This window comes from Leptinotarsa decemlineata, unplaced genomic scaffold, assembly GCF_025532065.1.
Source record: "Leptinotarsa decemlineata unplaced genomic scaffold, Ldec_3_MD MMD2_tig00026361_RagTag_RagTag, whole genome shotgun sequence".
In the NCBI taxonomy this organism is placed as follows: domain Eukaryota; kingdom Metazoa; phylum Arthropoda; class Insecta; order Coleoptera; family Chrysomelidae; genus Leptinotarsa; species Leptinotarsa decemlineata.
In genome coordinates this window covers 3,491,295-3,516,477 of record NW_027412704.1, presented here as the reverse complement: position 1 = coordinate 3,516,477, position 25,183 = coordinate 3,491,295, and the positions used below count along the sequence as shown (strand labels likewise).

The 25,183-nt window shown below is 34.5% G+C and overlaps 1 protein-coding gene across 1 annotated transcript in view; it reads right to left on the bottom strand.

The window, feature by feature from the left end:
- Cad96Ca (tyrosine kinase receptor Cad96Ca) overlaps positions 1-25,183 on the bottom strand; it is a 66,049-nt gene that overhangs the window by 7,682 nt on the left and 33,184 nt on the right. The window contains exons 6-7 of the mRNA XM_023157036.2: positions 23,695-24,032; positions 12,454-12,735 (exon numbers count right to left, since the gene is read on the bottom strand). Coding sequence (XP_023012804.2) covers positions 12,454-12,735; positions 23,695-24,032 — 620 coding nt within the window. The remainder of the gene's footprint in view (positions 1-12,453; positions 12,736-23,694; positions 24,033-25,183) is intronic.

Here is a 25,183-nt window from a genome sequence, read left to right as displayed (position 1 = left end):
TACCGCTCAGCAATGAAGCCCGAAACAAAGAACGGAAAATCATATACCAAATAGCAAACGAAAACGGATACACCCAAAAGACAATACATAAATTAGAATACAGAATCAAACAAAAAAATTCAGAACAAGGATCAAGCCACCCCAACAGACAAAACAACACAACGATGGACAGCATTTACGTACGTAGGACACCAAACCAAAAAACTAACGAACATCTTCAAGCCATTGAACATCAACATCACATGCAAGCCAAACACGAAAATAATACAGAAAATAAACAGCTATGAAAAAGAAGAAGACAAAAACCAAAACGGGATATACAGTATACAATGCTCGGACTGCAACAAATTCTATATCGGCCAAACCAAGATAAAACTGATCCAAAGGTACAATGAGCACAAAAAGGCATACATAAACCCAATTGTATATATCAAACCTCACAACACACGCCATAAAAAACAAACATAATTTCCCCCTCCCAGAGAACATAAAACTCATAAAACAAGTCAATGAGGAAAACCGTATGGACTTTTGGGAAAACTTAAACATCCATAAATTTAGCAGTCATAAATCACTTATCGAGAAACAAGTACAAATCAAAACACAACAAGACTTAACATTCAATATATTAAACAAATCAAGACACACTCCTGGAAACAATAAACCTAAGATCCAACATAAAGAATAGTACCTGATGTAATCCAACTACAGGCAAGTTTACCTAAAGTACCTGAAGTACCTGTATTGAGGCGTTCAGGAGGATGACAGCACGACCAGCTATCGAAAGCGCTCGCAGATAATTATATATGTAATGAATATTTCGTTTATATAGGTGAGTGAGAAAGTAGAAATTCAAGTAGAATATATATATATATATATATATATATATATATATATATATATATATATATATATATATATATATATATATATATAAATAGATAAGTACTCTTTGATCATTCCCATATTGATTTCAATTTAAGAGCCACCGGTATACAGCTGTTTCAGCCTATTGGGCATCGTCAGTACCGGGCAGGCGGTCCTCGATTGAAGACAAAATGAGAAAAAACCAAGAAAGTACTTGATAAAAATAGCTGCGTAAACGCAAGCGAAACATAAGTGGAACCACCTATTGGTGTGACACCCAAGTCAACTTGCCAAGTTTTTATGTCAGTGTTGGTGGTTTGACCAATCAACCGACAACTGCGGTAGCAGAAATTTGGGAAGCTAACCTGAAATGCCATCGGAAAACGAATCCACATGTTTCTAGAAATGATATGAAATCTAGAAAGGTTAATGCAGTCAAGCTGCTGGAAAATAATTCCATGAAAATCAAAAAATAAATAGATAAGTACTCTTTGATCATTCCCATATTGATTTCAATTTAAGAGCCACCGGTATACAGCTGTTTCAGCCTATTGGGCATCGTCAGTACCGGGCAGGCGGTCCTCGATTGAAGACAAAATGAGAAAAAACCAAGAAAGTACTTGATAAAAATAGCTGCGTAAACGCAAGCGAAACATAAGTGGAACCACCTATTGGTGTGACACCCAAGTCAACTTGCCAAGTTTTTATGTCAGTGTTGGTGGTTTGACCAATCAACCGACAACTGCGGTGGCAGAAATTTGGGAAGCTAACCTGAAATGCCATCGGAAAACGAATCCACATGTTTCTAGAAATGATATGAAATCTAGAAAGGTTAATGCAGTCAAGCTGCTGGAAAATAATTCCATGAAAATCAAAAAATAAATAGATAAGTACTCTTTGATCATTCCCATATTGATTTCAATTTAAGAGCCACCGGTATACAGCTGTTTCAGCCTATTGGGCATCGTCAGTACCGGGCAGGCGGTCCTCGATTGAAGACAAAATGAGAAAAAACCAAGAAAGTACTTGATAAAAATAGCTGCGTAAACGCAAGCGAAACATAAGTGGAACCACCTATTGGTGTGACACCCAAGTCAACTTGCCAAGTTTTTATGTCAGTGTTGGTGGTTTGACCAATCAACCGACAACTGCGGTGGCAGAAATTTGGGAAGCTAACCTGAAATGCCATCGGAAAACGAATCCACATGTTTCTAGAAATGATATGAAATCTAGAAAGGTTAATGCAGTCAAGCTGCTGGAAAATAATTCCATGAAAATCAAAAAATAAATAGATAAGTACTCTTTGATCATTCCCATATTGATTTCAATTTAAGAGCCACCGGTATACAGCTGTTTCAGCCTATTGGGCATCGTCAGTACCGGGCAGGCGGTCCTCGATTGAAGACAAAATGAGAAAAAACCAAGAAAGTACTTGATAAAAATAGCTGCGTAAACGCAAGTGAAACATAAGTGGAACCACCTATTGGTGTGACACCCAAGTCAACTTGCCAAGAAAGTACTTTCTTGGTTTTTTCTCATTTTGTCTTCAATCGAGGACCGCCTGCCCGGTACTGACGATGCCCAATAGGCTGAAACAGCTGTATACCGGTGGCTCTTAAATTGAAATCAATATGGGAATGATCAAAGAGTACTGAGGGTTCAACTGAGGAACATAAAAGACTTTTGTGCTTTCCGAACCTTGTATATAGTCGACCTCAGGGCACACTTTGTATCCATCACAAAAATGCTCACGACAGGAAGCTTTATGGAGATTTATCAGTCGTCATTCCGGGATTTTCTTGAGTAGAAATGCTCTCGAGGGGCTCGGATTAATTCAGTAGATAAATATGTAAGAGAATAAGATACTTCAGGGAACGATTACATAAACCGTTTGTCTCAATTAACCTATTCTTGTACGAGTCAATTATCGTTTATCTCAATTAATTCAGTCACATGAATGACATTAATTCAATTGAATGACCAGGGGTCTCGGACGAGGTTGATAGTAATGGAATTTTTGGAGTTTCAGATTGACGTTAGTTAATTGCAGAAATGTTTCTACCTGAATGGAATCGGTCAATTTCTGGTTCATTCTCAATTGTTGGTATATTTGAAGAGATACTGATATTCTTAACGATAGAAAGTGCATGAATATGCTAACAAACTTTTTAATTACTTTCAATCTATTTTAAGGAGTGTTGTTTGGAATGTAAGTTCAATACAGGATGTTTCCTAGCTACGGTACAAAACTTCAGAAGGTCATTCGTTAGGTCGTTTTGAGAAAAAAGTTCCTATGAACATATATCCGGAGTTGCTTTGTTTCTGAGATACAGAGTGTTGAAGTTTAAAAAAAAACGGTAGTTATAAAATATCATAAATATAAAGAAGAGAGGAATGAAACTTTCTAATTTTTTTACCACTTTCATTTGTAACTATACGGACATTTTCAAACTTATACAATAATTCTTCATAATGTACTTATAATGTACATATATTCATAATTCAACTTATATAATGATTCATTACATTAGCCATTATATATCACCCCTGCAAGTACTAATAGAGGTACTTGGCTTGATTGAGTACCTGAATTTACAGTTTACAATGCGGATCTGCCAATTTGAAAACCGGTGAGTAAACTATATCGATTTGATCATTGAATTTCCAAGGATTCTAAATAATTGAGTTTGTAACCCTTCCTTGCATAGTGCAAAATTTCCGTCCCACATAAACACTTTTACACTCCGGACACTCGAGCTTATAAACTCCAGATTTCTCCAACTTGTCCACCTTATCTTTGGCATTGAAAAGGAAATGAGATAACCTGTGGTCTGAATGCCACTTCCACATTGTTATTTCTGAATAAAATAGAATAGAATAGAATTGAATAGAATAGAATAGAATAGAATAGAATAGGATAGGATAGGATAGGATAGGATAGGATAGGATAGGATAGGATGGGATAGGATATGATAGGATAGGATAGGAAAAGATAGAATAGGATAGAATTGGATAGGATAGGATTGGTTAGGATGGGATAGGATGGGACAGGATAGGATAGGATAGGATAGGATAGGATAGGATAGGATAGGATAGCATAGAATAGAATAGAATAGAAAAGAATAGAATAGAATAGAATAGAATAGAATAGAATGGAATAGAATGGAATGGAATGGAATGGAATGGAATGGAATGGAATCGAATGGAATGGAATGGAATAGAATAGAATAGAATAGAATAGAATAGAATAGAATAGAATAGAATAGAATAGAATAGAATAGAATAGAATAGAATAGAATAGAATAGAATAGAATAGAATAGAATAGAATAGAATAGAATAGAATAGAATAGAATAGAATAGAATAGAATAGAATAGAATAGAATAGAATAGAATAGAATAGAATAGAATAGAATAGAATAGAATAGAATAGAATAGAATAGAATAGAATAGAATAGAATAGAATAGAATAGAATAGAATAGAATAGAATAGAATAGAATAGAATAGAATAGAATAGAATAGAATAGAATAGAATAGAATAGAATAGAATAGAATAGAATAGAATAGAATAGAATAGAATAGAATAGAATAGAATAGAATAGAATAGAATAGAATAGAATAGAATAGAATAGAATAGAATAGAATGGAATGGAATGAAATGGAATAGAATAGAATAGAATAGAATGGAATGGAATAGAATGGAATAGAATAGAATAGAATAGAATAAAATAGAAGAGAATAGAATAGAATAGAATAGAATAGAATAGAATAGAATAGAATAGAATAGAATAGAATAGAATGGAATGGAATGGAATGGAATGGAATGGAATGGAATGGAATGGAATGGAATGGAATGGAATGGAATGGAAGGGAATGGAATGGAATGGAATGGAATGGAATGGAATGGAATGGAATGGAATGGAATGGAATGGAATGGAATGGAATGGAATGGAATGGAATAGAATAGAATAGAATAGAATAGAATAAAAGTGTATTTATACTGAACAACAAACAGAATGGTTTTCACTTACATGATGTACAATTTTTTCAAAAGTTCCTTACATAAAGTATTCATTGAGTACCATTGATACAGTTGAAATCGATATACAATATAACAATATAAAACAATGAATACCTCTGTTCTTTTTCCAAAATATGTTGGTTACCCATTTCTTCATTTCTGATTGTTAGACCTGAGCGTATATTAATCTGTAACTGAATTTCCGGCTTTGTTTCCTGATTAACTTCTGGATAGTATCTGCGTTGAAACCAGATAGGTCATAATAATGGTTTCAACGCAACGCAACTATCCAGAAGTTAGTCAGGAAACAAAGCCGGAAATTCACTTACCTCCAATCCTTGAAAATTCACAAGCATAAACATTGCGGGTGCAACCTGTTAAATGATCAAATCAATTTAGTTTACTCGCCGGTTTTTAGATTGGCAGATCCGCATTGTAAACTGTAAATTCAGGTACTGAATCAAGCCAAGTACGTCTATTAGTACCTACAGGGGTGGTATATAATGGCTAATATAATGAATAATTGTTATTTTATTGTATAAGTTTGAAAATGCCTGTCTAGGACGAGACTGCAGTAACGTTAGTTACAAATAAAAGTGGTAAAAAATATAGAAAGTTTCATTTATTTTTCATTTTGATTTCCTACCAAGTAGTAACGGCTACATCCATCAATTTATATCATACATATCCTTGCACCGATTTGGTTGAAATTTACTACAGTTATTTGTGAAAATGCGCTAATTTAGTATGAACTAGATCAAAATTATTGGGCCCAGTGGCGTCTTAGTTGGCACCACAGCATGTAATATTAAAAAAAAGAACGTCACTGACTTTTTTGTAGTTTTCGATTTTTTTAGATTGATTCAGGGCTCTATATTTATGAATATCCAATAGATGAAACTGAACTCGTGGAAATAATCAAATTCGCATGTTCGAAAAATTCCAGTAGGGTTGATGAATTGCCAGGCAATGTTTTATTAAAGGCTGCTTCGAAAATAATGAAACCTCTGATTTATCTAATCAATTTATCTTTCTCTGAAGGTATTTTTCCTTCCCGGCTTAAGCAAGCAATGGTCGTCCCAGTCTATAAAAAAAGCGATAAGCATGTAATGTCGAACTACAGAGGTATTGCTTTACTATCTCCATTTTCGAAAATATTTGAAAAATCATATCAAAACAGACTTGTGTCCTTTTTGAATAAATAAAATAACGTATCTGACAACCAATATGGGTTTTAAGTGGGCTTGTCAACCCAGGATGCCATCCTTTCTCTACATAATCGTGTATTATCAAACTTCGACAACGGTGAAAAATCACTTAGTGTTCTTTTCGACTTGACACGAGCGTTTGATACCATACATCATGGTCTTCTTCTTGATAAACTGTTCGATATGGGCCTCCGTGGTCCAAGTCTGAAATGGATTGAAACCTATTTAACTGGTCGTACACAGGTTGTTAAAGTTAGGCTTCAGACTGGGTTATTTTTCTCTGAATCTCGAAACGTTGTTACAGGTGTGCCCCAAGGTAGTGTTTTGGGGCCTATACTATTTATTTTATTTGTTAATGACCTTTCAAAAATTAATCATCCACAGTGCTCTATACAATTTGCTGTCTCTATACATCTTTTACTGTCAGTGGTTCGGAATGTGAAACATTGTCAGTAAGAGCAAATGATGCTGTATCCAACATGCAAAATTATTATTCTGAGAATGGCTTGATTCTAAATAATCTTAAAACCAACACCATTCTCTTTACAATTCAGGAAACTAATTGTAGTGTATTGGTTAGGTCTGAGATTAAAAGTATTGAACTATAAAATTGAAACTATAAAAAATTTTTAGGAGATTTTATTGATTTCCAACTCAATTGGAATCATCATGTTGATTTCATACTGAAGAAATTAGCGACACATTGTTTTGTTATATGGAATCTGCGTAATTTTGTGTCTATTGAAATTCTTAAAAGCTACTATTATGCATATATTTACTCTGCCCTCAATTACTGTATTATTTGTTTTGGCAACTGCAATGGAATCAGAATCCAGAGAAAGATTATTAGAACAATTTGTTTAAAAAACCACTCGATTCCTGTAAACCACTATTTGCAAAGTTGAATATATTAACTGTTACTTGCATGTATATTTTTAATTGCGTGATCTACGTTAAATCAAATTGCTCCAAATTTAAAACAGAGATGATACATGTCTTCTTTCGGCTTCATCCTGAGAAAAAATTATAACATTTTAATTCCTAGTCATAAGTTAGCCAAGGTGACTAATGGACCTCATATCATGTCAATAAAACTGTACAACAAGCTCCCAATATTCATTAAAAAAATAACTAGTGTGAAGCTCTTTAAACAAAAAGTTCAGGAACTATTATGTGAAAAGGTATTTTATTCGCTTGATGAATTTTTTAAGTCTGATTTGGAATTTTAAATTTTAATTTTCGTATCCCTTTTATGGTCTAAATGTTATACAATATGTCATATAATTATGTTGTTTTATGATTGTGACCTCATTGTAATTGTACTGAGTTATGTGACTTTTTCCATGCCTTCCCTAGGTCTACGGAAATGAAGATTTTTTCATTTTGATTTTGATTTTGAATATAATCTGTTGAATCCATTGGGGCATTTTGAGTAGATTTTTCGTCTTTGAATCCAAAGTGTCATTCGAACAGCAACTTGCTCCTCCTGTCACTACTGTTTCTCGTTCAAGGACGCATCAACACAAAAACCTTACTATTATATAAATTTATCTTTAGAGCAATTGATATGTATTTCACTTCCATTTTTTGGCCTCACTTTTCCAGCGTTATATAACAATCGTTCAGGTGTAGAATTCCACCGATTCGCTTCAATAATTCATCGTGAAATACAATCTACTCAGTCATATCCGAATGTCACAAAAGACTTTGGAGAATCCTATATCGTCGTTTGTCCGCTATTAGTCTAATTCGTTTCCGCAACATCGTTACGAGACTGTCAAAGTCGTTTTATCCTCTGGAAAAATAAAAGCGTTTTCCGGCGTAGCCTGACGTCATTTATATCCGCGGCATTCTCAGATTACAAAAATGGAAAGCTGTCGCGAAGCGTTTCCTTTTTCCTTGTCAGGGTTAATAGTGCTGGTTCATATTGACGAAAGAAAAGTTTTAATTCACGACGAATCAAGGGTTGAGTTCTCAGTTCAGCTTTAAACTGTTGCCTAAATACATCATTACTCATTCTGTCTTACCCTGTTTGTCCTTAATTCTCCGATAAAAATTCATTAATTTTTACAACAGTGTCTATTCAATTCACTATTATGCTTTTACTTCTTGAATATTCACTATCATTAATATCTTCATTACATCCCGTTTTTACCTACAGAAATTTTATATTTCTGCTGGTCAAAGCCGAAGCTTATTATTATAACAGACTTTTCTTTGGAACCGTGATACGTCTTTGAGGTTATAACAATCATCCAAATCTTAATTCTCTCCCCTTCCCCCTTTTTCAATGGCTGTTGCTTTCTATTTAGGGGCATTTAGCCAGGCTCCTCTCATCAGCAGTTGCAGGAGCTTCGTCAGGGGACGCGTCTTTCTCGAAGCAGAGCTGCCACCCTGAGTTCTTTCGTATTCTTTTCTTCATAAAAAACACTTAATCTTTTCAAGTTCCTTCCTCCTCGGTAGACCTTGGGGTTTTTCACATACAAGGCCCTCTTAACGTCTTTATACGAACCACTCCGGCCTGGATATCGACGTGGATAAAGGGGGCCCAAACTTTACATTTTTGTTTGAACTTTTACATGTTGATGACTTCGCACAGTGAACAACTATAATACAAAAAAAAGCCCCGCGATAGCACATACCATATACCAAGTTACTTGAACAGAAGTATCTATAGAAGAGGGACAAATCTCAAGTCCTTCTTCGATGTTCCAAGCTTTTGAGAAGCAGCCTTTGCCATTCCATGGACATGATTGTGCCAAGACATATTGGTATCCATTTTAACCCCCAGCAGAAAGCGGAACTGTTTGATCTGACATTATTATAAACGGTTCAGAAACATTTTTTTTTTGAGAAAACCGATACCTGGGTTTTTGGAGGCATTGAATTGAACCTGGTTAATCAAGATATGCAACCTCTTGCTGCCTGTGACAAAATGTGACAAAATGTGACAAAAATCGTAAACTCCTGAGGTTGCAGGTATTTTATGGAGAATTGAAGGAAATGGACAAGGTGGATGGCAATCGGTAGGATTTTATTGAATCATAATGTAGGATCTATCTTTGAGCGTGTGAGATATCATAGAAATTTCGTATTCGTTCGAAAGACCCACATTATCGAATGCTATTTGTGTCCACGGTTAGTCAGCAAAGCAGACTAAATGAATGACAATGTAGCTTCAACAAGTTGGCCGTTGGCAATCATGAAAGTTCTGAAGTCCCTGTTGAAAGATTCGTACTAAATTTACTTATTTATGTAAGGAATTTTCAGAAAACTCAGTATTTCAACGACTTTCATTGATAGCTGTTTTATCCGCTAGTCAAATATTGGGCTCCATAATGAGGAACACTAGAGAATTCAGAGATATAAAGGTTACAATTACAAAAGGTTACAATCTAGAACAAATTTGAGTCTCAGAGCATCAGTAAGTATAATGTGTTCTTTAAAACTTCTGGATGATGTTTCAACTACATCAAGGATCGTTGTACTTTCCTGAAGCACATCAACAACGTAATTCCTTCCATCACTTTCACAATGGAGAAGGAAGTTCAAAACGAATTGCCTTTCTTAGACGTATTGGTGAAGAGGACTGACACTAAATGGGAAACATCTGTATATCGAAAACCCACTCACACTCTGAACCACAAATCCAACCACCATCAATCGACTGAGAGAGGAATCATCAAGACTCTACTAGACCGTACTTTCGGGCTCTGTAATACAAAGGAAGGCCTCGAAAAGGAAAGGAACGGAATGGTTACTCCAGAGTGATGGTAGAACAGGCTTCAGCAAGAAAACAGCAGGAGCTCCACAAGGAAGAGAAGCCTCCACAACCAGTACTTGTACTACCCTATATCAGAGGATTATCGGAAAGGATAAGAAGGATTGGGTCCAAGTATAACATCAGGACCTGCTTCAGATTTGGGAACACTATCCGTAGCAGCCTCACAAAAACCAGGCCACCAAACGCGGACTGCGATTCCAAGAATTGCATTTTCCGGATACCCTGCGAGTGCGGAGAATCATTCATCGGTGAAACTAAGAGGTCATTGAAAGTTCGTATTGCTGAGCACAAGAAACACACCCAGCAAGGAGAAACCAGCAAATCCGGAATAGCAGAGCATGTTTAGACTAATCAACATAACATCAAGTGGGCTCAAGCTGAAATCATACACAAGAAGGAACACTGGTTTCGGAGAAAATTAAAAGAAGCCCCGTGTATGTTGTCCAACAATACATGTAGCCAAGCTAGCGTAGATATATGTAACATATGGAAACTTCTAATCAACAGGACAACGACCAACTCCCTCCAAACGGTCATCTCCCGCTAAAACCAATGAAGCGGAATAAACGAATGACTCATAAATGCTTCGATACTTATAGACTTCTCCAAAGCTTTTGATACTATTAGTTATCCAATTTTATTTGCAATTTTGAACTTCATCGGGTTCTTTGAACCTGCTATAAATTTAATTAAAAGCAATGTTAAAGATCGTTCACAGTTTGTAGAAACTTTGAAGGAAAAATCAAGCAGTGAATTTATTAAATTGGGAGTGCCTCAGGGATCTATACTTGGACCCTTTTTATTTTGCATATACACTTGCGATCTAGTTTCTGTTTTAAGACATTGTAATTCACATATGTATGCGGATGACACTCAACTATATCTATTATTAACCCTGATGACGTTGCTACTGCTAATCAAAAATCGAATGAAGATTTAGCTCGTCTTATTTCAGCATCTGGAGCTCATAATCTCAAAATTAATTCAAACAAAACTAATCTGCTTGTTTTTGGTACTGATCGTAGCTTAGTGGAGAGACATATTAATATTGTTATTGGTGATACAGTAATATGCCCCAGGAACGTGGCAAAAAATTTAGGTATCGAAATGGACGTGAATTTAAGGTTCACAAAACATGTCACAAAATGTGTTCAGAGAAGTTACATGAGTTTGAAAATGCTTTATCCTCATCGTCATTTATTATCAATACGTTTGAAAATAAAGTCATTTTGCATATTGTGATGTTGTGTATGGTTCATGCCTGAATAAAAAAGATATTTTAAGAATTGAGAGTTCAAAAATCATGATATATATATATATATATATATATATATATATATATATATATATATATATATATATATGGTATTAGAAAGTATGACAGAATTTCATATAAACTTAAGGAAACCAATTGGTTGACTATGGAAAATACACGTGTTTTACACTTGGCTACCCTCTTTCATAAAATATTGATTAACAAATGTCCATCATATTTGTATGACAAAATAAGATTTCATAGCGATGTACACACTCTAAATTTGAGGTTTAAAGGGTTACTTTCTCCGCCGCCCCATCGATACACTCTATATAGACGATCCTTCAGTTATAATATAATAGTTTGTATAATAATATCCCACAAAAATATAAAGTTAGTAAAGTTTCTTCATTTAAGTGCTGTTACAAAAATTATCTCATCGCTGCTTAATCATAAAGCCATTGATTTCATTGATTTCATAGATTTTATACTTCTGAAAAATTTTCAGTAATAAATTTCACATGTTTTCTCTCTCTCTCTACCCTCTTTCTTTCTTTGTTTCTTCTCTCGTTTAGTGTTCTTTTCTTCAAGGCTAGAACTAAGATCAACAGTACCCTTCCGGAACATGTTTGTAGCCTTATTTGTAGTTTTTTTATCATTCTTATAGATTGTATATTTATTGTATTTATATGGAACTACAAATAAATATTATTATTATTATTAAATAGTCAGATCTCGGAGGAATAAGTCCAGTTATCACCCGAAGACGTTTGTGGATACTAACAATGGAAACGTCGTGACGTAACTTGGTTTGGAATCTTTTTCAATTTCTCGTTTCATTTCTAGTTAATTTTCAGCTTCTATTAACTTTTCAATTTTTTTTTATTTTTTGGTTGTTGCTTGTATGTTATTTCTTTGTAATTTCAACTTTTTATTTGATAGAATTGTTATTTTTCGGGTAATCTTTTTAATTTCTTTCAGGGATTTCAAATTAATTCATATACTACACAATGGACAATGGAATGGAAACAATGGAAGTCCGAACTGATGAAATACACCAGGAAATATTGTCAACCACCTTCAAACAATCAAGGATTGTATTTGATATAGAACCTCTCATTTATAGTTTTTTATAAGTTTCAATTGTTCGATGTCAACATTTTTAAGACTACAATTAATTCATTTATTTTATAGTTGTTAGTTGAATCTAATTATGTTATTTTTTCAGTATATTTTCTTCAACATTTTCTGTGATCGGGTGTACACATGTTGGAAATATGGTGCTATCTATTTATCCATCTGTGGAAACTTTCACTCACCTTCTTCATGACTTCCACCGCCGACATCCCAGGATACGGCGTACTTCCCAACGTGACCACCTCCCAGATGAGAACTCCAAAGCTCCACACGTCCGACTTGACCGTGAATATGTTGTCATAGAGAGATTCCGGAGCCATCCACCTGATGGGAAGCCTGCCCTCGCTTTTGCGCTCATAAACGTGGGAAGCGATTACGTCCCTGGCAAAGCCAAAGTCGGCTACTTTGCATGTATGCTCCTCCGTGATGAGAATGTTGCGGGCTGCTAGATCTCGGTGGATTATCTGAAGGGGAAAACTTTGATAGAGTCGACAGTGATTGGTAATGTGGACACGAGAAGCCAGTGGAATTCTGGGGTAGGACCCGAGGATGGGATTCGGAATATTGATGGGTGAGGTTGCCGCTCAGAAGTCTTTATTGAATAATGGAAAGAGTAATATAAAGTTATTTGAGATCAAGGAGATAGCAACGCGTGAACACCTGTAAATCAAGGGCATATTTATTTAGCAGTTAGTACCTCTTGGCAAATGTAGCTGTGCCTCTGAGATGCGTGAATGATGAAGAGAGATAGTAATTATACTAATGCGGTTCTAGATACAGTCCATCGAGTTCTCCAAACCCTTAGCAGTAGGGATGAAGAGTTGCCAAAAACGCTCAAATTTACCCCTGAGAACAATGGAATGACGTAAGTTCTTGTGCACCCCTATTAGTTCTTGTAAAACGTCAATGACCAGAAGAGAAGTACCAAAAAGACCTGGGGGTGTGAGAGAGAAGACAATGGAATGACGTAAGTTCTAGAGATGATGACTGTCCACTACAAACGTTCACCAGGAAGTACAATCGGTAAAAGAATATTGACTTGAATGAATTCGGGAATTGTTGATAAATACATATACAGTGCGGTCCATATGTATAGAATGAATTCATTTTTATTATGTACTATGTGAAAAAAACCTGAAACAGGTCGATTTTTATTCTCAAATCTACAATTTACAGTATGAAAATATTATCCCCCTCCAGCACCCCTTCTGAATTATAAAAACCGCCTCGAAAATTTTAAATAGCAAAGGGGGTCGTGTGGCACCTTGTTGGAAAGGGATTTTAGTCCACTGTTCAGCAATATAAAGTTTTTCAAGTTTGGTGCAATCATAACTGAGAAAATTGATTTTTAGAATGTGAAATTTTTATAATGTCTCTAGGTATCACAAAACTTTACGTAGAATGAAGATAATAATGCCACCTAATATTTAGAATGTATTTTCAATGTACTTTACAATTAAATTAAATGTTCAAAATGACCACCATTAACTACTTGACAATAACAGAGGCGATTTTGGAATTCTCGTACAACATTTTCTATGACCTCGGGTAGTATTTTGTTGATTTCTTCCGTTATCCTAACTTTTAAATCAGCAATATTGTTTGTTGCATTAAAATATAATTTAGATTTTAAAGAACTCCATAAGAAGTGATGGAGAGGAGTCAAATTGGGGTATCTAGCCGGCCATGTAGGCACTAAAATTATAATCAAAGAATCTAGATAAACCTCACCCTTAACAGTGCTCTCAAAAATATAAGGGCCAATAAATTTATTGTTAATGATACCAGCCCAAACGTTAACTTTTTCAGGATATTGAGTGTGAGTCGCACATATCCGGTGAGGATTTTCTCTGCTCCAATTTCTACAGTTCTGTCTGTTAACTGTTCCGTTTAAATGAAACGTCGCTTCATCAGAAAACACTATTTTGTTAACGAACTGCAAATCTGCGTTCATTCTGTCCATCATCATTAACTCCATTAACTCCTGAACCAACTGAACTTTCTAAGGGTTATTTTTCTTTATGCAAAACTCTGAAAATAGATGATTTACTTACATCATTGTCGGCGGCAAGTTCTCGAGTTGTCTTATGCGGATTTTCCTCAATCTCTAGAAGTACATCCAACTTTTTTTCATCAGTAAATTGAACATTTCTACCTGGTTTTCCAATATTTTTTACATGTCCAGTTTCACGAAACTTTTTTTCAATTTTGTTAACTGTAGACTGCGACAGGTGTTGACCAGGGTGTTTATTATTAAAAATTTCACAAACCTCATTTTGAGTTCTTGTTTTATTACCACAACCAATCATAATTGAAATGTTTATTCTTTGAGTCTCGGACAAATGAGTCATAATTAAATTCAATACGCCCACAAATATTATACTGACGTCTTTTAGTAACTTTAAATACCTAAATGACAGCAGCCTACTAGATTCATATCAATTGTTTATTTGGCTTTTTGTCTAATATTTTAGTACCTTCAAAGATTTTTTCCAGGTTAGTGGTCATTTTGAACATTTAATTCAATTGTAAAATTTATTTTCTCAGTTATGATTGCACTAAGCTCAAGAAACTTTATATTGCTGAACAGAGGACTGAAATATCTTTCCAACAAGGTGCCACACGACCCCCTTTGCTATTTAAAATTTTCGAAAGGGTGCTTATAATTCAGAAGGGGTGCTGTAGGGGGATAATATTTTCATACTGTAAATTGTAAATTTGAGAATAAAAATCGACCTGTTTCAGGTTTTTTTCACATAGTACATAATAACGCTAAAAACGAATTTATTCCATACATATGGACCGCACTGTATACTAGTGGGAAACGGAAACCCTAATTTCTCCTTTTGTGCAGGTGGAAAATAATTGAAAGATTATCAATGTATTAGCATGGTGTTGCTACACTAGTTCCTCGATGTTGAGGATCTCTCGCCGCACTTCGCCGGGTGTTCTACTGCGTATTCAATATTCAGAATCACAGCTAGATTTTCCAAGCTTCATTAGTATCAATGATTTTTTCGATGGTACTATTTAATTAAAGAATAATCCATTGGTTGACTTGGAAAATATTAAGAGAAGTGTTTAGCAAGTTTTAAGATATTTTCATCATTCATCTGTACAATATATACATTCATACTTTCAATTATATCTCGAGATACTTATCCCCATTATTTATTCAAACATATCACTCATACACTTTTTGTAGCTCGATAGAAATTCAGAACCCCCTCCCGATATCTCAGGAATGCAGGAACAGGAATGCAAAATATAAATAACAGAATTTAACGGAGTTTTCAGCATTCCACTGGTTTGTTAAACCTTCACCTGACTTTAGAGAAAAATCTCTGAGCTTCTTCAAGTATTTTAATCATTGAAAGAATTTAGGAACAAAGCAGGAAATTCTTCTTCCTAAGACGTAACAACGTAAGGATATAGAAAGGATAGAAGAGAATATTCAGTGAATTTGTTTCGTACAATTGATTGAGAAAGAGTTGAAGACATACTTGAAAACCCGGAATAATTTTTCATCCGATATCATTCATAATTTTGATTTTAAGATGCCTCTACTGAAGTTCAAAATAGAAAAAACAGTTGTTCACAGAGTAGAGAAAGAGAAGTGGTCAAGCTATCAATCAATATATAAGTATCTGTTTGAAAATCTGTTTTTTTCATTAATCAGCTGTCGCACCCATACGAACGACAACTCTCAGAAGTTGAGAAACTTGTGCGAGCTAAGAAGTAACGAGGTCTTACTTTCTAACGTGTTATTGCTAACACGGTATGAATCTGTACATCAGATGAAAATGACAATTATCAGAGAAAACAATAAGTAAATGACCCAAAAGAATCATTTTTATTCATGTGGAGATAATATTAAAAATAACAATTAGTAACTGATGAGAAACTATATAAAAATTATATGAAATATGTAGACTCTACACACACGTACAAATGTAATTCAGTATTCCACATTATATTTGTACTATTCTTCTGATTATTTTTGGGAATATCAGCACTTAGATTCAATACACTCCAATGTGAATTCCAAATGAAATTTATTTTTGTGAATTATAAATGTGATTTATTCGACCTGGTGTATGTTCGATTTTGAAATATTTTTATATTCTGCAAATATTAGTACGTTTATTGAATACTCCAGGAAATACATATTTCTAACTCATCCGATCGAAAGTTACAATGCCAACTGTCTTTGTACATCGCAACTACTTATGAACATCATACAGGCAATGAATTATATATACCATTGTGAATATAAACAGAGCTTTGTGTTTTGTAGAATACAAGGAACGCTGGCAATTTGATTCCCAGGATATTATCGTGATGTATCCGTATACTTGAACATAGCTGGAATCTTATGTTTTATGCATGAAGGTCTTAAGTCCTTCAGAATTTGTGTAATACGTTCGCTATGGTATCATTTTCCTATTACAGAAGTTTGTATGCTGTTTGTTCCAGTTCAGTATTTATTCAAGGTGGCTATCAAAAGCTACAGAAATCCGAATATTCATGAAAATATATTGAATGAAACTGAAAAAGTATCAGGATGAACATGTTATACCAGCATTTCCATTAGAAAAAAATATAAATGAGACATGTAAATGAAAAAATAAAATATATATATATATATATATATATATATATATATATATATACAGATAGAGATTTTATCGAGTGTGTATGATACAAATCAAGAATGAAATAATTCGTGGACACAACACTCAAAAAATTTTTTGAGTGTTGTGTCCACGAATTATTTCATTCTTGATTTATATATATATATATATATATATATATATATATATATATATATATATATATATATATATATATATATATATATATATATATATATATATAAGAGCTTTCGGTATATAGGACAAACATCTGGACGAAATGTTAATTCTTGTGCATTAACAGAACATGTTAATTCGGAGGATCATAAAATGAATTTTGAAAATCCAAATATTTTAGATAGGGAAACCAATACAACTAAAAGAATATTTTTGGAAATGATACATATTAATAACGAAGAACATTCAATGAATAAACGAACTGATATTAATAGTCTTAGCAAAATTTACACGTATCTACTGAAATATGATAAAAAAAATAAAAGATCTAGTAATTCAAGTATCATTCAGAATTTTCCCACTTGACATTGTCAGCCAAAATTTTTATCAACTGTCATTATTTAATGTTTTTCTATCTGCTTCTGAACCATTTTATATTTTATTCTCACGTTAGTAAGTTCTCCATATTTATATATTTTTTACAAGATATATAATCTTATTATTGTAGTTGTCCTGACGAAGGTGTGAAATATACCGAAAGCTTGACATATAACAAAGAGTTTTCTTTGTAACAGCCCAGCTATTGACTGCAACCTCACAAATTGAACCGATTTATATTTAATCCAGTCACTAATTATTCCGGGGAAAAAATTTTCTGGAAAATTGACATTTGTTACCTGTCATCAGAGATAAATAGTCAAACTTTTTTCTCGTCACAGAAAAAAACCTTTTTACATGCGTGAATGTTTATTGAACCTGAATGAATAATAATTTTCAATCGTATGTAAATCTCAAAAAATGAAGTAGAGAACACACTGAAATTTAATGAATTTTATGTATCAAATACAATGGAATTGATGAAGGAATAGAAGTATTTTTGGGCTTTTTTGATACCACCCATTTTGAAATCACCATTGAGAAGTTGTATGCTTGAGGCCCAATTCTTTGGCCAGTGCTTTCAATTTCTTCGATGACCTGCCTGAACATCTGAGAACTGAAATGATGACGAGTATTGAACACATTTTTCTCAAATGTTATCAGAGGCTTAAAATATGAATAGCTTAACGGAAAAATGGAAATTGTTAACTCCAACTTATACTAAAATGAGTAGTAGAGATATCGAAGAACTCTTCACTTCACAAAAAGAAATAATACATTTGCCGGAAAGTCTCTCCCTTCACTTTTTTCGCACATTATTGCGAGATTTTTACTCAAGAGTTAACAAAACACCGAATGGTGACAATTTCACAATAGTGTTATTTGAAATTGTTGAAATGACTAGAACTCATATCACTTTCATGTAAAATTAATTTATTCATCGATAACAAAGAGATTTTACATTGGCTGGGCTGAGGCCTTCCAAATGAAAGTGTTATGCCACATAATGATTACCAATTTTCTTCATTTTCACAAATTCACCGAAAAAGTTCACTATTGATGTCTGCCAAGCAAATACTTAACAACGCAGCGTCTTCAAACTTGAAACATATGCTTTATAGATTGTGTGCTTTCTAGTACAGTAATATTTTTCAAACAACTATCGCCATCTCTAGGTCAGGCTGTGTTTTCTACCTAAACTACCCGAGACTACTAACAGAGGGTTGTAAGGAATGAGACCACTGTTCTTAGATTCCATTCCAGATTTTTTTAATTCTGAACTTTCTCGAGGCTCCAAAAAGTTGTTCCCATGTACCGGCCTCAAAAATTTCAAGCATTCCTCACTTATTTTATAGCCATTCTCTATGTTGAGCAAAACTGGACTTTTCTTTTTCCGTCCTCTTAATTTGCGGGTTGCCCAACGCTTGTGAAAATATATGAGCAGTTTCGAAAAATATTGTCATATTCAATTTTCCAAAAATTTTAAGCAAAACATTGATGTATTTTGGTGCGCATACTTTTGAGTATTTGGCTTTCTGAAAAGTCAAGAATTGAGGACGACAATCCTCTCCCAAATCAAGTCATCCACTATGCTTGAAGATATTTCTTGTGTAGACCAAATAACAATAAAAAAAAATATTGAACAGGTTATAAAAAAAGTAAAGCACCAGAAAATCTGTCCTGCTGATTTTCAGGAAAATTCATTGAAACTTTAATTGTGAACGATATAGTTTTCGTATGAGAAACTTTCATGTCAGTCCAGAAGTAGTTGATGAAAGGGATTAATGAAATTTTGGTAGTGGTTCTGTTCTTTTGCCAACACGGAATACAGATCTGGAATTTCATAAAAACAGTTTGAGTAACCATCTGCAGTTTAGATAGTAATCCAATAATCCCCTACTACATTAGATAATTAGTTTTTCTCGTGGAAAGATATGCCTGTAGAAACTGAGCTAAACGAAAGCGTGAATCGAATCAATTATTTGATCTTTTCACCACCCTCTAGATTCCGGACACGATTAAACGTGCCGAATTTTCATCAGTGCTCATCGTCTAGTTTCTTTCGTTATACAATCGTAGAGGGATTCTCCCCTCAATCCGAAAGCCAGCTTTATTCTATCGGGCAGAAGGTTCATTGTGTTTTGAGCCTCAAATAAGTGCTTTGGAGCCTTCGTCAATTCCTAATTTGAGAGGGAGTGATAAAACAATCAATCTAAGAGATGGCCCAAATAGCAATTGAACACTAATTCAAGGCACGTTCATCTGAAAAGAAGAGTTTTTACTATCCTTTTGGATTTTATTAAAACAATAACTTTCTAAATCAATAATCTGTACATAGCAGATAGATCAATTATCCTGATTTTGAAGAGGGAATGATCGCTTCTAGGCTGAATTACTCACTTTCCTAGGTTTGTGAACGAAATCAAGGGTTGAAAAACTGAATCGATATCACCGGAAAGACAGTTGGAGACGTTCAACCTCTCCCAAGAGTTCGGGCCTGATTTCTTGGAGCTCTATCAGGCTAGCATGGCGAATCCAGCATAATTGCAAAAAAATACATAGATTTGTAGCTAATTAGTTGCCAAAACAACGATTTTGTTGCTCGTGCCGATCCCTAGAAATCGCAAATAATGCTATCGTGATATAAAGGTAGCAAAGTAACTCAATGAATTTTATACTTTCCCTTTGATCTTTACAGAAGATTCAGTCGCTATTTAGTTGCTAAACCTTGGATATAGCAAAAACAAAATTAAATATTTTCTTTAATTTTTTATGATCTTGCTATCTTGAAACTGGTTTTTCCTGAAATTAAAGATGTTCTAAATTTGTTGCTCACCAAGAGTAAACTTGTTCTATAATTGTTTTGCATCATCTGAATACCTCGTTTCATCAGGGGTACCCCAGGGTTACACTTTGGGTCTTCTACTTTTTCTCCAAATTATAAAGGATCTGATAGATTCTCTGACCTGTGAAAGTTTGCTTCTCGCTGACAATATGTTGCGATTTCTATTCTATTTGCATAGATTTCGATTTATATTGTGATTCATTGTGTAAATTGATAGACATTATTGGAAACTTGTTGAAAGTGTACTGACTCATGGTTAGCTGAGTATTTTTCCATTTCCATTATTGCATATCACATTTTCACTGTTTCTGTTCCATTATGTCTTATATTTTCCAATAATTAGTCTGTACAATCATTGATTCATATAATATGTATTTTTTCGAACGTATGTCGTACTAAAATTGAATTTTTGGATGTGCAATAAAGATATATCATGATCAAACACAGGCATGTTTATTTCGATTTTAAAATTGTCATATGAAAGTCACTCACTGTGGAATTTGAAATGCTCACATTTCATTCAGTTGTGAAACAACTATTTGTGTAATTTAAAGTACTGCAAAACATGAAAACTCAACAATTTCAACACCAAACGGTCAAAGAATGATACGTCATCAGTTGGTCTCAAAAACAAAGAAACTGCCGACGACTCTCGTTTATATAGCTATCTCCTTTCAATGTAATAAGTGCGAGGCATTGTTTAAACAAATGCTGTCCCTGATTATACACGAAAGTTAGCTGTTTCGTGTTTCTCTTCCATTTGTAGCAGAAAAAAATGATTTAAAAAAGTGTTACATGTACTTTATTGTTGTCAGTACTGTACATGAGGTGTTTCGAATCTTGGAAAACTACGCAACTGGTATGGGATTTCCAAAAGGAATATAAATCCACATTTTCGGTGATTGTTATTTAATGTTCCATAAATATTAAGGCTGTCTGGCCGATCAATTTCCGTTGGCTCATTTCTGGAAGACATTAGAGAAGTTTATTGCCTGAACTCTCATTATTCGTACGGCGAATATAAATTAGTTACTTTCTAAAATGGCTTTCCTTGTGTGGAAATAATTCATCGTTTGAAGTGTTCCTTCAGTGACATTATCAAATAAATGGAAAGGTTAGTTGTATAGTAAAAGTTCACTTATATGTCTTTCAGGTATATTCTGTATTTGATGTTCTCTATTGGTTTCAGAAGTTTGATTTTTCTGATCAAGTAATCACTTCGAATTCTTTTAGAATTCATTTATTTATATAATTTATTGCCCATCTGATGATAATTCTAGTTGTAGTATCCATGATAGTTCATGATTCCAACATAAAACAAGAAGTGGAGGCTCATCCATTAAAGCTTTTTTTGATACGAATTGACCCACTTATACCTTCATTGATTATATTTCCAGTGTATCCGATTTATAGAATTTGACTTCCAAAACATAGAATCCTATCTCTATTTCTTTCAAGAAGTTTATCTATATGAATACTTTTTTCATCAGAGTCTGATATTATGGTATTCATGATTTATACAAATACCTCTGGTTTCATTTTTATTTGGAAAGGTGTCTGATTGTATACAGAGATTTCTCGATAACAAAGATTACTGGTATTGTTATAGAATCCCTTCAGCCCTGGACAAAATAATGTTGATGTTTTCTTAATTCACTATGATCCCACAGAAAAAAATTGATGTATATACCTGCGGATGGCTCAAATTCAGTTATTTTAGTTTATTTTTCATACGTGGGAACGAGATCAGTCTGATCAATTATTCACCACTCATCCAGTGTCCACGCATTGTGACTTTGATGGTGGTCCATTAACCTCATTTGGTGTTCTTTCCTCCATATATTCCGGAACTTCTGTTTTGCACGATCCTTTGTTACTCGGTTAATTTTCCAGTTTGACTTGACGCATTCTTGCTACTCACGTTAACACAAGACGTGAAGAGAGTAGACTGAAGTGTTTCTCTCACACTGGAAGAAGAAGAAGAAGATTGAAAGAATCCAACCTCATATACGAAATATTCTCGAACAGTCAAGCGGCGTTGAAAGCTCTTGACTCCTACCAAGCAACGTCTGAATTGGTAGCAAATTGCCAAAAACGAGACTGCTGATTCCTTTGCAAAGAAGAGTGTTGCAAGTGGCTTCATCGGAACAAAACCTGTCATTGGCATCGTTTCAGGCTTTGCCAAACAAGCATTGAACACCTGGATGGCAAGAAGATTAATGGGAGCAGAATCTTCCAGGATTGGCTCACTTCAAGGGGTTCATTCACCCTTTGAAGTTTGAAACCAAACATTTGTTGGACTACAATAGGGATTAACTACGATATCTAACAGGCCTTCTCAAAGGTCACTCACCATACAATCGGCTTTGTTAAGAAGCTGGGGTTATTGGGTCGAGTGTAAATAGGTTTCAGCCAGAATAAACACTTACGGGTTGCGATGGAGAGTCGAATAGCCGCACTCATTTTTGACATAACCTAACGTTACCCCTATCTCAATGGATGGTCGATTTGGATAACCTTATGTCGAACTATTCCTGTATACATCTGGTCATGATATTCAGGATTTGCTGCTGTGTACCCTCAATATATTATCAAATTTGGCCTGGACTAGGATGACCGATGTCTACATAGTGAGTACCTATGGTTCACAAGACACGTTTCATAACAGTGGAGACAAGACCTTCCCTGAGTTGGTTAGCCCCTTGCTATCCGTTTCATTGCTATTTCCTTCTCAATGGTCTGCATACCAAGCATACACAGAGTGGTCTAGGTCTTTTTGTATCATTTTTGGGTGGATTTTTGATTTCAACGTATTTAGACGTTGAATACAAATCTACAATTTTTCCTGCCAGATGGTGAACTTCACCAATGTCCTTGCGAGATCCTCTAATTCAGTATTATATATGTAATTCCTTTGAAATATGGTATTTCAGTTTGAGTTGCAGCGAAACTACATTCCTATGATAATTTCACAGCTTTACTTTCAGTTTGAGTCAGAATCTCATCGTTATTATCAAGCCTTGAGATGCTCCCTCATCAGAAACCTATTACCGCATGAAATGATGAGATGAATGAGATAGGTACCTAAACCAACAGTTCTGATTCCACAAATCCTGGGATTAACCGTATTACGAAGACCGCTTTACTGGCTTTGCATGTATCCCGATGTAAATTTCAGATTTGATTAATGAATTGAGTGTAGAAATGTCGGTTTTGGATTAAATGACATACACAAAGCAAACCCTACTGCACCTTCCATCTCTTGGTGGAAAATATTCCATTTTTGTCAGCTATGAATTATAAATGGCGATCGCAATCGAAGCAAAAATTAGGACAAAAGCCAAATATTCAATTACGTTTTTAATGGGGAATATATATGTACTACTCACCCCATTATTAGACAAAAACTCCATCCCCTTCGCTACTTGATACACGAAAGAAGTCAGATCTCTCGATGTGAGGGATCTGCTATGTCCGTGCATGTTATTGTAATATCTCTCCGCCCTCGAGTTCCTCAAATAGCTCTGCAGCTTTCCTTTGCTTATGAATTCCATAATGAGAAAAATAGGCTCCTTATCTGTGCAGCATCCCAGTAATCTGACGACATTGGGATGAGGTTCGAGCATTTTCATAACTTGTAGTTCCGAGATAAGATCGGACCTTTCTTTTTCGTTCGCATTTTCCTTTAGAGTTTTCACTGCGACTACCGTCACTCCGCTTTGTGTACCTGGAACAGTGGGATATTATCTTTAATGGGATTCGTTTTGCGGCATTTGGAGATGCTTTTTTTCTATTACCATGTAGATCAAGGAGATAGATGGAAATGTTATTCGTGCGATAAATATACAGGGTGACTGTCCAGGAACTGCGTCAATAGATTCTGCGGAAAGTATAAGTAGCAAAATTATGGAAATTTGGTAGAATGAGAACGATGATTTTTCTTCTATAACCATGTAGATTGAGAAGATAGATGAAAATATTCTTTGGGCGATATGTATACAGGGTGGCTGTTCAGAAATTGCGTCAATGGATACTGCGGAAAGTATGAGTAGGAGAATTATGGAAATTTGGTAGAATGAGAATGAGAATAATGATTATTTTCTATAACCGTGTAGATCAAGTAGATGGTTGGAAATGTTCATTTGGGCGATAAGTATACAGGGCGACTGTCCAGAAACTGCATCAATGGATATTGCGGAAAGTATAAGGAGAAAAATTATGGAAATTTGGTAGAATGAGATTGATGATTTTTTTTATAACCGTCAAGGAAATAGATGTAATGTTCTTTAAATGATAAATATTCAGGGTGACTGTCCAGGAACTGCGTCAATGGATACTGCGGAAAGTGTAAGTAGGTCAATGGATTTTGCGGAAAGTATAAGGAGAAAAATTATGAAAAATTGGTAGAATGAAAATGCTGATTTTTTCTATAACCATGTAGACCAAGGAGGAGGATGGAAATGTTCTTTGGGCGATAAATATCAAGGGTGACTGTCCAGGAACTGCGTCATTAGATACTGCGGAAGGTATGAGTAGAAAAATTATGGAAATTTGGTAGAATGAAAATAAGAATGATGACTTTTTTCAATAACCGTGTAGGTCGAGAAAATAGATGGAAATGTTCTTTGGGCGATAAGTATACAAGGAGACTGTATAGCAATTGCGTCAATTGATACTGCGGAAAGTGTAAGTGGGAAAATTATGGAAATTTGGTAGAATAAGAATAATGATTTTTTTTCTATAACCGTGTAGATCAAGGAAATGGATGGGAATGTTCTTTGAACGATAAATATTCAGGGTGACTATCCAGATACTGCGTCAATGGATATTGCGGAAAGTATAAGTAGAAAAATTATGGAAATTTGGTAGAATGAGATT